The sequence below is a fragment of the Mustela lutreola genome, chromosome 3 (genome assembly GCF_030435805.1).
Source record: "Mustela lutreola isolate mMusLut2 chromosome 3, mMusLut2.pri, whole genome shotgun sequence".
NCBI classification, from domain to species: Eukaryota; Metazoa; Chordata; class Mammalia; order Carnivora; family Mustelidae; genus Mustela; species Mustela lutreola.
The window spans coordinates 201,893,816-201,907,436 of NC_081292.1; the positions used below are offsets into that span (position 1 = coordinate 201,893,816).

The following is a 13,621-nucleotide window of genomic DNA, read 5'->3' on the forward strand; positions in this document are numbered from 1 at the left end:
AAATGAAGTTCTTGGGTGTTTGGGCCGCTCAGTCATTCAAGTATCTTGCCTTCAGCTGAGGTCATGATCTCAGGGTCCTGGAATCAAGCCCTGCTTTGGGCTGTCTGCTTTTCCCTCTCCCTCTGTGCTCTCCTTTCTCTCTCTCTCTCTCTCTCTCTCAAATAAATGAAATCTTAAAAAATAAGTAAAAGTTCCTAGTATTTACCATAAAGTTATATTCCTTTGCACTTTCTTCTTTTCAAAAAAAAAAAAAATTGACTTCTAATCTGACAGTTTGTTGACACATTGCTTTTTTCCAGCCCTCATGATGTTTTGGCTACACTTTTAAATAACCTCAAAGTTCAGGAAAGGCAGAACAGAGTTTGTACCACCGTAGCAATAGCTATCGTCGCAGAAACATGTTCACCCTTCACAGTACTACCTGCCTTAATGAATGAATACAGAGTTCCTGAGCTGAATGTTCAAAACGGAGTGTTAAAATCGCTTTCCTTCTTATTTGAATATATCGGTGAAATGGGAAAGGACTACATTTATGCTGTAACACCGTTGCTTGAAGATGCTTTAATGGATAGGTAAGTGACCTAAATTAAATGCAACAAAGTAGTTGTAATTCTTCCTTTAGAACTTACTGGAATAATTATTATATGACCTGTTTATTGGGCAATTAGCAAATTTTTATGATTAGTGGATTTTTATGAAACTGAACATGACTGTTCAGATAATATAAATGCTATATTGGTTCCCCACATGTTCTTTTCCAAGTACCCCCTCATCTTTTTAATCCCCCTTTCATATCTTAGACCAAATACATTTTGAAAAGTAGTAGTTGATAAGCTTTTGTTTCAAAAATTAAAGTCAAATATAGAGGAAGTGATAAGTATGAACTTACTGATGTGACTAAGAGACCTGATCTGTTTAGCTTTATGTTACTGGATGTGAAGCAGAGATTTCCGTTAGGCTTTTGAACTTCTGAACATTGCCATGCCCCTCCCCTTTCAGGCCCCCGCTTGTGCAGAGAGCGGCCATTAATCGAGCACTGCTTGAGTTGTTGGACCGACTCCTGATGCCTCTGTCTAGACTGATGAGGGGCTTTATGTACAAAAGTAACTGAAGAATGTAAAGGAAGGGTCAGGGTCCAGGTAGTGGGCATGACTGTCTTGGCTCTTTATTTTTCAGGAAAGATAAGCTATTCAAATTGGAGCCAGTTCAGTTACTTTTGTGTACAGATTAAAGTTACTCATTTATCCCCTTCCGAAAGGGAGACTTACTAGGACTGAACAAGTTACCACAAGGTATAAATGCAAGTCAGAGACAGAGCAAGAACCGTGCTCTGTAAAAGTCTGGACACCGTGGGCCCAGGAAACTAGAAGCACGTTGTTCATACTCCTCAGTGAGGCGTGCCTGATTGTCGTAGCGCAGGCAGCCTTTGAGGTGTGTGCCCTGAAGTTAAATATTATATTCTTTGTACTGTTAAGTTGAGGTGCAGCTCACTGAAAATTACTAAATGAGAGGAAACAGTACTTCATTTGGGGAAGTTATTAATGAGGAATATTGCTTTGCCAGGAGGTCTAATAAATGAAGCGTTATTACAGTGACGATAAGAAATAGAGTCGTTAATTCAGTGTGTTTTCTTAATACCTTTAAGGTATTGTTAATTTCCTTTGAAGTCAAAGAGCATGAACTTGTTCTTTATCCCCCCCCACAGCCTTATTACCTGATGTTTGTACTCAGTTGGGTAATTGTAGAATAACTCAGTGATTTGTCATAAACATAAATGCAGTTAACATGGGATGTTTGAAAAAAGTTTTGGTCCTTCTCCCCAAATTGCATTTCTGAATGAAGGCAGGCAAATACTTGTAAAATTAACAGTGTGTCTTAACAAAGAGCTTTTGTCCCCCCGTCCTGTTACAGGGACCTTGTACACAGGCAGACGGCTAGTGCGGTGGTGCAGCACATGTCACTCGGGGTGTATGGATTTGGTTGTGAAGATTCACTGAATCACTTGTTGAACTATGTATGGCCCAATGTGTTTGAGACCTCTCCACATGTGATTCAGGCGGTTATGGGAGCCCTGGAGGGCCTGAGAGTTGCTATCGGACCATGTAGAATGTTGCAGTATTGTTTACAGGTAAAGTTACGATTTTAAGGGTTACTCAGTGCAGAAAATAATTTAGTGGAATTAAGTTACTGTTACTAATTATGAAGAGGGCATTTTGTACCATATGGGAGGACATTTGTGGGGGAGGAGAGATCACATTTTGTCTTTGCTTGTTGCAGCTTTGTACATTTGTCAGGTTTTTTTCCCTTTTAAAGGGAAGTATTTGGAATCCATCTTTGTGGGCTTTTTGCTTAGTTTTGCTAAGGTTATGTATGTTACTGAAAACTGAAATAAAATATGACTTGTAATTATTCTAGGGTCTGTTTCACCCGGCCCGGAAAGTCAGAGACGTGTACTGGAAGATTTACAACTCCATCTACATTGGTTCTCAGGACGCGCTCATAGCACATTACCCAAGAATCTACAATGATGATAAGAACACCTATATTCGTTACGAACTTGACTATATCTTATAGCTTTATTGTTTATGTTGTGTTTAATGCACAGCTGTTTCACCTCTTAGACTTGCTTCGATTTGGTGATATAAACTTTTAAACATTGCAGATCAGGTAGAACTGGTCATAGAGGAAGAGCTAGAAATCAGTAGCATGATTTTTAAATAACCCGTCTTTGTTTTTGATGTTAAACAGTAAACGCCAGTAGTGACCAAGAACACAGTGATTACACACGCTATACTGGAGGGATTTCATTTTTAATTCATCTTTATGAGAATTTAGAATTCATTCCTTGTGTTTAAAGGGAATGTTTAATTGAGAAATAAACATTTGTGTACAAAATGCTAACTTGTGTGTGTTTTTTGAACATGACTTGTAAAATGCGGAACTTTGATGAAGTATTGGTTTGTGTAGAATAAGTGGCTTAATTTTATTTTCTGTTACCTGGTTTATAGAAAGTAGTTAGCAGAATATAAACTATATAAAGTGATGGCATCTTTGTCAAATTCCATTGTTCTGTTGATAATGACATCAAGAAGAGTAGCTTTGAGGGTTCACCTCAAACTAGCACAACCGTTCATCACCATAGAAAATAATAGCACCTTTGCTGACCTGTCTTGCATAATACTATTTTGCACTTACATAGCGCCTTTCATCTCTTGATTTCTCAAAATGCTTTATGAACATGTTTAAGAGAAGTGATTCAAGTCCTAACTCTTGAGTTAGTAGTTAGAAGGTGGGGAAGGTATCCTTACTTCAAAACTGCTTTCTACCTAAGTATTGCTAATAGAATAAGACAATCTTTGGGCTCTTTCCCGTGTCATAAGCCACTGCTCAACAATGTATTCAGAAAATACTTGTTGAATACCTATTGTATACCAGTCACTGTGCTTAGTGTAGGGGATGCAAAGGTGCTTTTGGCCTGCCCCTTGCCCTTAAGAAATGCGGAATAGTGGAAAAGAGGAGACACATCTAGTTGCCTATTACGTACTGTGGTTAAAATGTCTGGGTTTGCTTAAATTGATCTGTAGGTGTCAAGCATAAATCAAAATCGTTTAATTCTAGAGGAACCAAGCATTAAAGCAGTACTTACTATGTTTTGGCAATGACTTTAAATACATTTTCAGCTTTTCCTAATTTTCTGACCAAAATTTTCTTCATAGTCCTTTTACTGCCCACAGTAGTGTTGTCTCCTTTGGTTAGTACTTCGGTGAAGTGTAATGAGAAACGAGATTGTGCAGCAGGGTCACCCTGGGATGACTCTGCTGCTGTGAGGAAAACTGGTCCACTGGGACGAGGAGGTTGGTTCCTCCAACTGTGAACACTCAGGGCCTCCTGTTTTGGAGGCTCACACGACGCTTTGCAATTGGCTGACTCTTAAAAATGAATACTGAGCATTAGCTGACACTCCAGGCGGAATTTTTAACTCCTTACTGTTCCTTGTGTAACATAACTGTGGCAACATGTCAGAGTGTGCTGAAACAAATTGGCCAAATCATCTTTTTATTCTTGAAATTTTTGTAAGAGTAGCCCCCGTGTAACTTTGTATGTTGCTCTTCCCCGTAGTTAATGTCAAATGACTCTTAGTAATTTCTAATAGTGAGAATTGAGGAAAATGATTAGGCTTCAAAGCCAACATTTGTTTTAAACCAGTCTTGGATAAATTTAGTTCTATTTTCTCTTCAAGTACTTGGGTAACTTCAGTTTGCTTGGGCCCTGGCTCTTTATGGAAAATAAATCCGCTTTGTAGTGGCGTTGTGGAACAAAGGAGACTGCCCGATCTGACTTTTTTACTGATGCAAATAATTTGAAGACAGGTGAGGGGAATATGGCAGTGACCTTAAAGGATGGGACCAAATAAAGGCTCATAGACGTTTGGATAATTTTGTACGCTTACTATTGAATAAGGAAAGCATTTTGTGACATACCCTTGTGAAAGACGCTATGTAAAGTTTTAACTTTGAGAAGACTTTTTCTTTCGCACTTTCTTTTGGTGTTTCTTAAAGCCAAACTTAAGCAGGAAGAAAATGTTCTTAAGGGGAGACAGTGGGTGGGTTTTTCTGTGGGCTTCTGTTGGTTCTTCTGGGGCCCTCCGATGGAATTGATCTCTTTGGCTGTTCAATTTTTTCACAATTGTATTTTTAAAATTTGTTGTACGGTGCCCTGTGAGCATCAAGTACCACCAGATGAATAAAACTTATTATATCTAAAGTCTTAAGACCAGTTTTTAATCTTAGTTGACTGTATTGTTACTGCACTGCACTGCTGTGGTTGTGCCATTTAAATAATACTGGGCTCTCTGGGTTTTCCAGACAAGGGAACTTAATACTTGAAAAACCAAAAAATTTCATCAAATAAGAAAGCAGCTAGAAAAGGCAATTGCATCTGTATAGGTTTAATTGATTCTTTGGCTTCTAGTGCCCCTTAAATCTCCTAGGTTAAAAGAAATAGAAACTACAGCTATGAGAGGGGTTTTCAGCCATGGCATCATTGATATTTTGGGTTAGAGGCCCTTTTTGTAGTGGGGGTGCTGTCCTGGGCATTGTAAGGTGGTTGAGCAGCATCCCTGACCTCAACCACTCACCCACCCTAGTTATAACAACTAAAAATGCCTCTAGGTTGATAACCATTGAGATTTGTTTGGACAGGACTCAAGTCTGCTAAAATCGTGGTGTATAAAGCATTTCATTTTAGGCAGCATTTGCCTAGGAAGTAACTAGATAAACTATTTCACAAATACTTAAACATCTATGTTGGATAAATGCCACGTAAGTCTTGGGGAAGGCAAACTAAAAGCATTTAAGATGCTGACTGACCTCTCTGATCCTCAGAGAATCTCTTGGCCCAGTTGGAGGCCACTGTGAAGTGCAGGGACAGGAGGGCCAGTGGCTCAGTGTGCACTTGGAGTGCAGTGTTTCAAGGCCCTAGTTGTCACCTGTGGGAGGTGGGGTGTGTGATAAGGCAGGAGGAAGAGGGCAGGCAGTGCACAGAGTCCTCCCCCACTCCTTTTTTAAAAAATGTGGATAGGAAAACAATTTAAGGTGATCTGACACAGAATTTAGATTTGCCAGGAAGTCAAGGTTTATAGTAGGAAGGAGTAAGTAAACTAGAGAGTGTAAGTGATATTTCTAGCATTGGTGCTAGAAAAACTAAGTTTCAAAAATTTATTTAATAATCTAAAAAGAATATGAAAGGAAGTGCTTGTATATCATATTGGACGCAGACTTTTTAAAAATGGCCTAATAACTTTTTTTGGAAGATTAGTAGCAAGTTAGTGAATGAGAGGTTCTGGAGGAGATTTAAGACTGAAGTCATATTCTGGAATATGTCCTGGGAAGAAACTTGCAAATAGGAAAAACTGTTAATTATTCATACATCTAACTGCACCCTAAATTTTAAAATTTTTTCAAATAATGAAAAAAGTTGGAAGAATAGTAAAACGAACACCTATGTATCCTTCACCTAAATTTAGCAATTAAAATTTTGCTAAATTGTTCTCCATGTTTTTTGTTTTTAAGGATTTTATGTATTTATTTGACAGAGACACAGAGCGTGAGGGAACAGAAGCAGGGGGAGTGGGAGAGGGAGAAGCAGGCTCCCTACAGAGCAGGGAGCCCGACGTGGGGCTCAATCTCAGGACCCTGGGATCATGACCTAAGCCAAAAGCAGCCGCCTAAAGACTGAGCCACCCAGGCGCCCCCTCCATATTTTTTTAAGTAGTGTATTTTTTTTTAAAGACTTAATTTATTTGTCAGAGAGTAAAGGCAGGCAGAGGCAGAGGGAGAAGCAGGCTCCCCACTGAGCAAGGAGCCCGATGTGGGACTTGATCCCAGGACGATGGGATCATGACCCAAGCCAAAGGCAGCCGCTCAAATGACTGAGCCACTCAGGTGTCCCTTAAGTGGTGTATTTTTTTTTTTTCTCAACATTTAAAGAATTATTTATAAACACATAATGTATTATTAGCCCCAGGGGTACAGGTCTGTGAATCTCCAGGTTTACACACTTCACAACACTCACTATAGCCCATACCCTCCCCAATGTCCATAATCCCAACACCCTCTCCCTCCCCACTCCCCCTGGCAACCCTTAGTTTGTTTTGTGAGATTTAGAGTCTCTTATGGTTTGTCTCCCTCACTTCCTACCCCCAAAACCCCCCACGTTGCATTTCCACTTTGTCATATCGGGGAGATCATATGATAGTTGTCTTTCTCCAACTGACTTTTTTTGCTAAGCATAATGCCCTCTAGTTCCATCCACGTCTTTGCAAATGGCAAGATTTCATTTCTTTTGATGGCTGCATAGTATTCCATTGTATACATATACCACATCTTATCCATTCATCTCTTGATGGACATCTAGGTTCTTTCCATAGTTTGGCTATTGTGGACATTGCTGCTATAAACATTCGGGTGCACGTGCCCCTTCAGATCACTACGTTTGTATCTTTAGGGTAAATACCCAGTAGTGCAATTGCTGGGTCATAGGGTAGCTCTATTTTCAACTTTTTGAGGAACCTCCATGCTGTTTTCCAGAGTAGTTGCACCAGCTTGCATTCCCACCAAGACTGTAGGAGGGTTCCCCTTTCTCCACATCCTCGCCAGCATCTGTCATTTCCTGACTTGTTAATTTTAGCCATTCGGACTGGTGTGAGGTATCTCATTGTGGTTTTGATTTGTATTTCCCTGATGCCGAGTGATATGGAGCACTTTTTCATGTGTCCGTTGGCCATCTGGATGTCTGCTTTGCAGAAATGTCCGTTCATGTCCTCTGCCCATTTCTTGATTGGGTTATTTGTTCTTTGGGTGTTGAGTTTGCTAAACTCTTTTTATACATTTTGGATACTAGCCCTTTATCTGATATGTTGTTTGCAAATATCTTCTCCCATTCTGTCAGTTGTCTTTTGGTTTTGTTAAGTTTTCCTTTGCTGTGCAAAAGCTTTTGATCTTGATGAAGTCCCAATAGTTCATTTTTGCCCTTGCTTCCCTTGTCTTTTGTGATGTTCCTAGGAAGAAGTTGCTGTGGCTGAGGTCGAAGAGGTTGCTGCCTGTGTTCTCCTCAAGGATTTTGATGGATTCCTTTCTCACATTGAGGTCCTTCATCCATTTTGAGTCTATTTTTGTGTGTGGTGTAAGGAAATGGTCCAATTTCATTTTTCTGCATGTGGCTGTCCAATTTTCCCAACACCATTTGTTGAAGAGGCTGTCTTTTTTCCATTGGACATTCTTTCCTGCTTTGTGGAAGATTAGTTGACCATAGAATTGAGGGTCTATTTCTGGGCTCCCTATTCTGTTCCATTGATCATGTGTCTGTTTTTGTGCCAGTACAATATGATGATGACAGCTTTGTAATAGAGCTTCAAATCCTGAACTGTGATGCCACCAACTTTAGCTTTCTTTTTCAATATTCCTTTGGCTATTCGAGGTCTTTTCTGGTTCCATATAAATTTTAGGATTATTTGTTACATTTCTTTGAAAAACATGGATGGGATTTTGATAGGGAATGCATTAAATGTGTAGACTGCTTTTAGGTAGCATAGACATTTTCACAATATTTGTTCTTCCAATCCATGAGCATGGAACATTTTTCCATTTCTTTGTGTCTTTCTCAATTTCTTTCATGAGTACTTTATAGTTTTCTCAGTATAGATTCTTTGCCTCTTTGGTTAGGTTTATCCCAGGGTATCTTATGGTTTGGGGTGCAGTTGTAAATGGGATTGACTCCTTAATTTCTCTTCTGTCTTGTTGTTGGTGTAAAGAAATGCAACCGATTTCTGCGCATTGATTTTATATCCTGACACTTTACAAAAATATGGAACACTTCACGAATTTGTGTGTCATCCTTGCGCAGGGGCCATGCTAATCTCCGTATCGTTCCAATTTTAGGATATGTGCTGCTGAAGTGAGGACTTAAGTGGTGTATTTTTATGAAAGTTTTCTATCATTATTACTGCAGAGAAATTTGAGACTATAAAACAGGAAGAGGCTGATGAGCAAGAAAAAGCTAACTGCCTGAATGAGTTTCTTGTGAGGTGGGAAGACGTGGGAGTCAGGACACAGATGGCTTTTCTCAGACAGGAAGAGAAACCTTTCCCTGAATCCTTAGGAAGCCAGTGTGGTGGCATGTAGGCATGAAAAGTTGCCCATAGTATGTGAGTGAGTAGCAAAACAGAAAAACAGTTTTACTGCTATTTCAGAAACAAGTAGATGTAAGTGAGGAAAATCAAACTTATGCAAAAAATTAAAGTTTAAAACATGGAAGCTTAATAACTGGTGTCCATAGCGTGTAGCATGTAGAGTAGGTAACAGGCAACTGCATATCCACGTGGTTTTAATCTCCAGAGCAGAACGTACTTTACTGATTTGGGAAGAAAATCACTTAGCATTCACAGGATCACCAAGGAAGAACCGATAGTTCATGTGCCAAATATCAAGGGCATTGGCTACTCAGAAGTGGGGGCTGGAGGTCAGTAGCGTGGGTGTCACTCGGGAGTTTTTAGAAGTGCGGACTCCCAGGATTCACCCCAGACCTACTGCATAAGCATCTGCATTTTATTAAGATCCTCCGGGGATTCATGTGTGCATTAAAGTTTGAGAAGTGATCTGCTGGGGCACCACTCCATTCCCAGTGCGGTGTGGTGATATCTGTGCTTAGTGGAGGGATGGAAGTGCCTGTGGAGTTGGGGACGTAAGTGGGCCTAATGGCGACAAGAGGTGGTCAGAATGGCCCCCGGTGGCACTTTACTGAAACCTACGTGAAAATCAAAAGGGATGGAATGAAAGGAGACATGTTTTTGTTTTGTTTTTGTATAAAATCAATTGCTTTTTCCAGTAAGGCTGTGCTATGGACTGAATGCTTGTGTCCCTCAAAACTCGTGTGTTGAGACGAATCCCTAATGTGATAGTATTAGGAGATGGAGTCTTTGGGAAGTGATTAGGTCCTCAGGATGGAGACCTTGTGAGTGGGATTGTATAAGGGGTAAGTGCCCTTATAAAAAGAGAGATGAGAGCTGACCCTTTCTATTCTCTGCCTTGCCAGGAGAAGATGGCTACCCGCAAACCAGGAAGCAGTGGGGCCACCCTCGCCAGACATTGGATCTTGCTGGCACCTTGATCTTGGACTTCTCCACCTCCAAAACTGTGAGGAATAAATGTCGTTTTAGTCACCCAGTCTGTGGTATCTGTTATATTCTGCTCTGACAACCTTAGCTGAGGCTGGTTAGGTCAATGCAGTTAATAAAACTCATAGATGTAGACCCCCACTGCCTCTCCTCCTACAGACTAGTTGACACTGGCTGCTGGAAAACTGGACTGAACAGAGACAGGCATGTTCTCTAGAGGCCAGCATGAGCTAGCCTGGGGCCAGAGCCACACAGGCTATTAAAAAATCCTCTCCCGGCCTTTACCATGTCCCAAGGGAGGAGAAGAACAGGGAGTCAACCTAGTGTAGGCTTACCAGTACCAGTTGGCTCTAGAGTTTGTCATATCCGGTTATAAATCCAAGTCCTAGATTCAGGACCTGGATATTACACTTACGGACTGTGAGATCTTGGGCAAGTTATTTGACCTCTGTGTGCTTCGGTTTCCCAATTTGTAGAATGGGGATAATAGTATCTACGTCAGTAAGTGGTGTTCCTTGTGAAGATGAACTGAGATAATGCCCCCGAGGTAAAATGCCTAAGTAAGCATAGCGCTTGGCAAATGCTGTTGATATATTTTATTATTGTTATTATCATGAGGAGAGCTCTGTTGTCCTTGCTGGAATTGGAGGGGATGGAGATTGGTAGGTAGCTTGAGAAGAAGTAGTTTGGAAATAACTCTTGAGGGAATAAGAGAAGGAACTCATCAGGGACATTTAAGATGTCCCAAGGGAGGGGCAACTTGGTGGCTCCGTCGGTTAAGTATCTGTCTGCGGCCCAGGTCATGATGCCAGGGTCCTGGGACTGGCCCATGTTAGGCTCCTGGCTCGGGTGGGGGGAGTCTGCTTCTCCCTCTTCCTCTGTCCTTCTCCGCAGCTCATTCTCTCTTTCTCAAATAAAATATTTTTGTCCCACAGGATTGCAGGGTATTCTCATATTGTTCAGCAGCCCAGGTAGATGGAGAATGTGTTCAGTTGGATCGATCTGCATGTATAACCGAAGAAGTGAGACGATTAGGGGATTGACGTGAGTTCAGTTGAAGTCTTGAAACTATGGATTCATTTTAGAAAGAACTGGTGTCACTCAGCGATTCCAAGCACACTCTTCCAATTTTATTTCTCTGGAGATAGTACATGATTCTGCTTCAAATACTTTAATGAGAGATGCAGTCCAACACATTTTTTTTTTCCTTATGGGCATTTTTACATTTTCATTGCCTTGAGTAATCTTGAACAAATGACCTATTTGACTTTTGAGTTGATGAAATCATACCTTTAAGGGAATTTGAGAAATGTATTGTCAAGTGTGTAAACAGTTCTGCAACTTAAGTCGCAAGGACTTCATTAGTTCATTTGTTTATTTGACATGTATTTATTTACTAAGTGCTGACTCTCACTAGTCCGGCTGCTGTACATACAGGTGAAAAGGTCCTTCCCTGAAAGACAGAGGAGACCAGACTGAAGTAACAGTGATAGAGAAGATCACGCGAAAACAAAGCTGCAGGTGGAGTTCGCGGTGAGTTCAGAGGACGGTGCATCCTTCCCACCAGAGAAGGAGGAGAGAGAGTGTGGTTAGGAGGGAGCTCGCAGCAGAAGGCACACTCGAACTTAATTTTTGAGGGAAAAGTTTGAATTGCCCACAGGTGCTGCAAGGGAAGGATAAAGAACCTTGACAAAGTAGCAGAAGCTTAGATTATGTTTAAGAGGGTGTGGGCAGGTGGGCAGCCCTAGTGCTAATGAAGAGTGGAAGATCAGATATAGCCCCAAGAAGTTAGGTCCAAGTATGTGGTATATCTGTTCACGTCTGAATCTCCACCACCAAGAAAAGTTCCTTCCTTATTAGGTACCCAGTACATCTTCACTGAACGAGGGAATGAATGAGATATATATTGGCTTCCGTTTACGGAAATCTTCCAAGGCCACTTTTAAAACTTTATAGGCAATGAATAACCACTAACGATTCACCACTCATTTATTCAAAGATACGTATTGAAGGTTTTAAAGGGAAATGGCATGCACTGAATCGTGTTACAGGGAGGTTAGTATCCCTAGGTTCATTTCCTTGATCCAAAGCAGAGATTATTATATAAAGAGTTTATCCAGCAAGTGTTCTCAGAGCAGAATTAGTTCCACGAAGATACTCAGACTGATTCGGTCACGGCGCCCACCCAACACCCTTCTTTCCCCTCCTTTACTGGGACCCTGTGGCCCCTTTGCTGGATTTTCCTCAACAGGAGCTCGCCACCGTGGGATAAAGGCCAGTTGTGGAAGGAACTGGCAACAAGCCGGTTTTGTGTCCTTCAGATTACTTGCCTGTTTGCTTCTTTCCCTGAAAGTCTAATATTTGGGGGGGGGGGATTGGTTTCCAGAGGGTATTAGAAAAAGGATTTTTTAAAATATCACCAAGGAATCTGGAATAATCTGTCATTTTCAGGGGGAAATGGTTTAAATAATGAACCTTTCAGAGATCATGGCTAATTTGACTTGCAGACTGAGGGGCTCCCTGGACGTTTTCCGGATGAAAAATTGGGATGGATGAGCTGTCAGTGCGGCTTGTGGAGCGCGGCCCCGCGGCACTCTGGCCGGGCCCCCCAAGAGATCACATGGGCGTGTTGTGACAAGGTAAGGAAACAGAAGCAGTTCATGCTCTGCAAATTTTAATGACATTTCTCTGTTTCCCCTGGAAATTTTATATGGATCCTACTTTTAGTATTTCTCTTACAGGAAAAGAAATCCTCTTTTTGCTCTAATAAGAAAAAGAAGTTTGTAATTAGATGCTAATGTTGTCAATCATCTCTGTCCAAGAAAGGCTGTGAAAGGGGGTCAAGTTGTCTAGCCGCTTGGATGCAGTTCCTGAGTTCAGTCCCTGGAGGGTTACCATAGCATACCTGGGGTCAATCTCTCCCTTTAAGGTTTCAAGTGATTTGGGCTTCTAGAGGGAAAAAAAAGTGGCCTGAAGAGGGATGGATGCTAGCTGAGTATTATTTGACTTTATCTTGGGTAAACAATGAAGGGGGATGAAAAATAAAAACCCTCTTTGAATGCAATGCTGTTCTCTTGTGTGCAGAAATTTTTGTCTTGCTAGTTTTATCAAGAGTCACTTAATTAACAGGAGCCTAGCAGAGAAAAGAGAATCACTCCTTTTTTTTTTTTTACAAGATCCTAGAACAGTGAGGTATGGGCAAAGAAAAATGTTGTCATGATTTGAACAATGGTGCTCAAAAGGAAATATTATGAAATCTACATCCCTCCACTGAGCAATTGAACAGCATGCCTTACATTTGATTAGTGCTTTATAATTTCCAAAACACTTACTTATTTGCTTGTTTGTTCCTTAAAACAAATGTATGAGGTAGACATTTATTATGCCCATTGTACACTGGAGATAATCGAGGCTCCAAGAGGTTAAGGGGCAGTGCCATCATCTGAACCATGGCTGGTGTGCCCCTAAGCCAATGGACGCGCCTTCCACTGACGCATCTATTCAGTGTTATTTTTAAGTATTTTAACTATCAAAATCAGCTTTGATCCTGTTGTTGTGGACTAATGAGGAATATGTCTTTTTATTTATTTGACAGAGAGAGAGAGAGAGAGATCACAAGTAGGCAGAGAGGCAGGTAGAGAGAGAGAGGGGGAAGCAGGCTCCCCGCTGAGCAGAGAGCCCGATGCGGGGCTCTATCCCAGGACCCCAGGATCATGATCTGAGCTGAAGGCAGAGGCTTAACCCACTGAGCCACCCAGGCGCCTCTGTCTTTTGGTTTTGTTTTGTTTTGAGAGGTGTTATGTTCTTACAAATTCCTGTAGGACTGATAACACCAAAGAAGTTACCAAGAGGCCAGGAGAATGGAAAACCTTATTATAGGGTATAGAAATAAATGCTTATTTGATGTTTGAGAGTGAACTAAAAGGAAAGAAGAAAATAGAAAACTTT

At 41.0% G+C, this 13,621-nt stretch overlaps 1 protein-coding gene, 1 long non-coding RNA gene and 1 other non-coding gene across 5 annotated transcripts in view; 2 read left to right on the forward strand and 1 right to left on the reverse strand.

Moving 5' to 3' along the window:
• Window positions 1–2,901, forward strand: part of SF3B1 (splicing factor 3b subunit 1) — a 43,808-nt gene extending 40,907 nt beyond the window's left edge. For all 3 annotated transcript variants that reach the window (XM_059168512.1, XM_059168511.1, XM_059168510.1), the window contains 3 exons: window positions 300–572; window positions 1,912–2,128; window positions 2,416–2,901. In XM_059168512.1, the coding sequence (XP_059024495.1) occupies window positions 300–572; window positions 1,912–2,128; window positions 2,416–2,574 (649 nt within the window). In that variant the 3' untranslated portion in view covers window positions 2,575–2,901. The remainder of the gene's footprint in view (window positions 1–299; window positions 573–1,911; window positions 2,129–2,415) is intronic.
• A 4,696-nt stretch (window positions 2,902–7,597) lies between these two features.
• Window positions 7,598–13,279, forward strand: LOC131827624 (uncharacterized). Its single transcript, XR_009352084.1, has 3 exons — window positions 7,598–10,717; window positions 11,111–11,206; window positions 12,181–13,279. It is a non-coding gene; the product is annotated as an uncharacterized LOC131827624 (long non-coding RNA).
• Window positions 8,359–8,462, reverse strand: LOC131828308 (U6 spliceosomal RNA). The gene has a single exon (XR_009352333.1). It is a non-coding gene; the product is annotated as a U6 spliceosomal RNA (small nuclear RNA).
• Window positions 13,280–13,621: the final 342 nt, after the last annotated feature.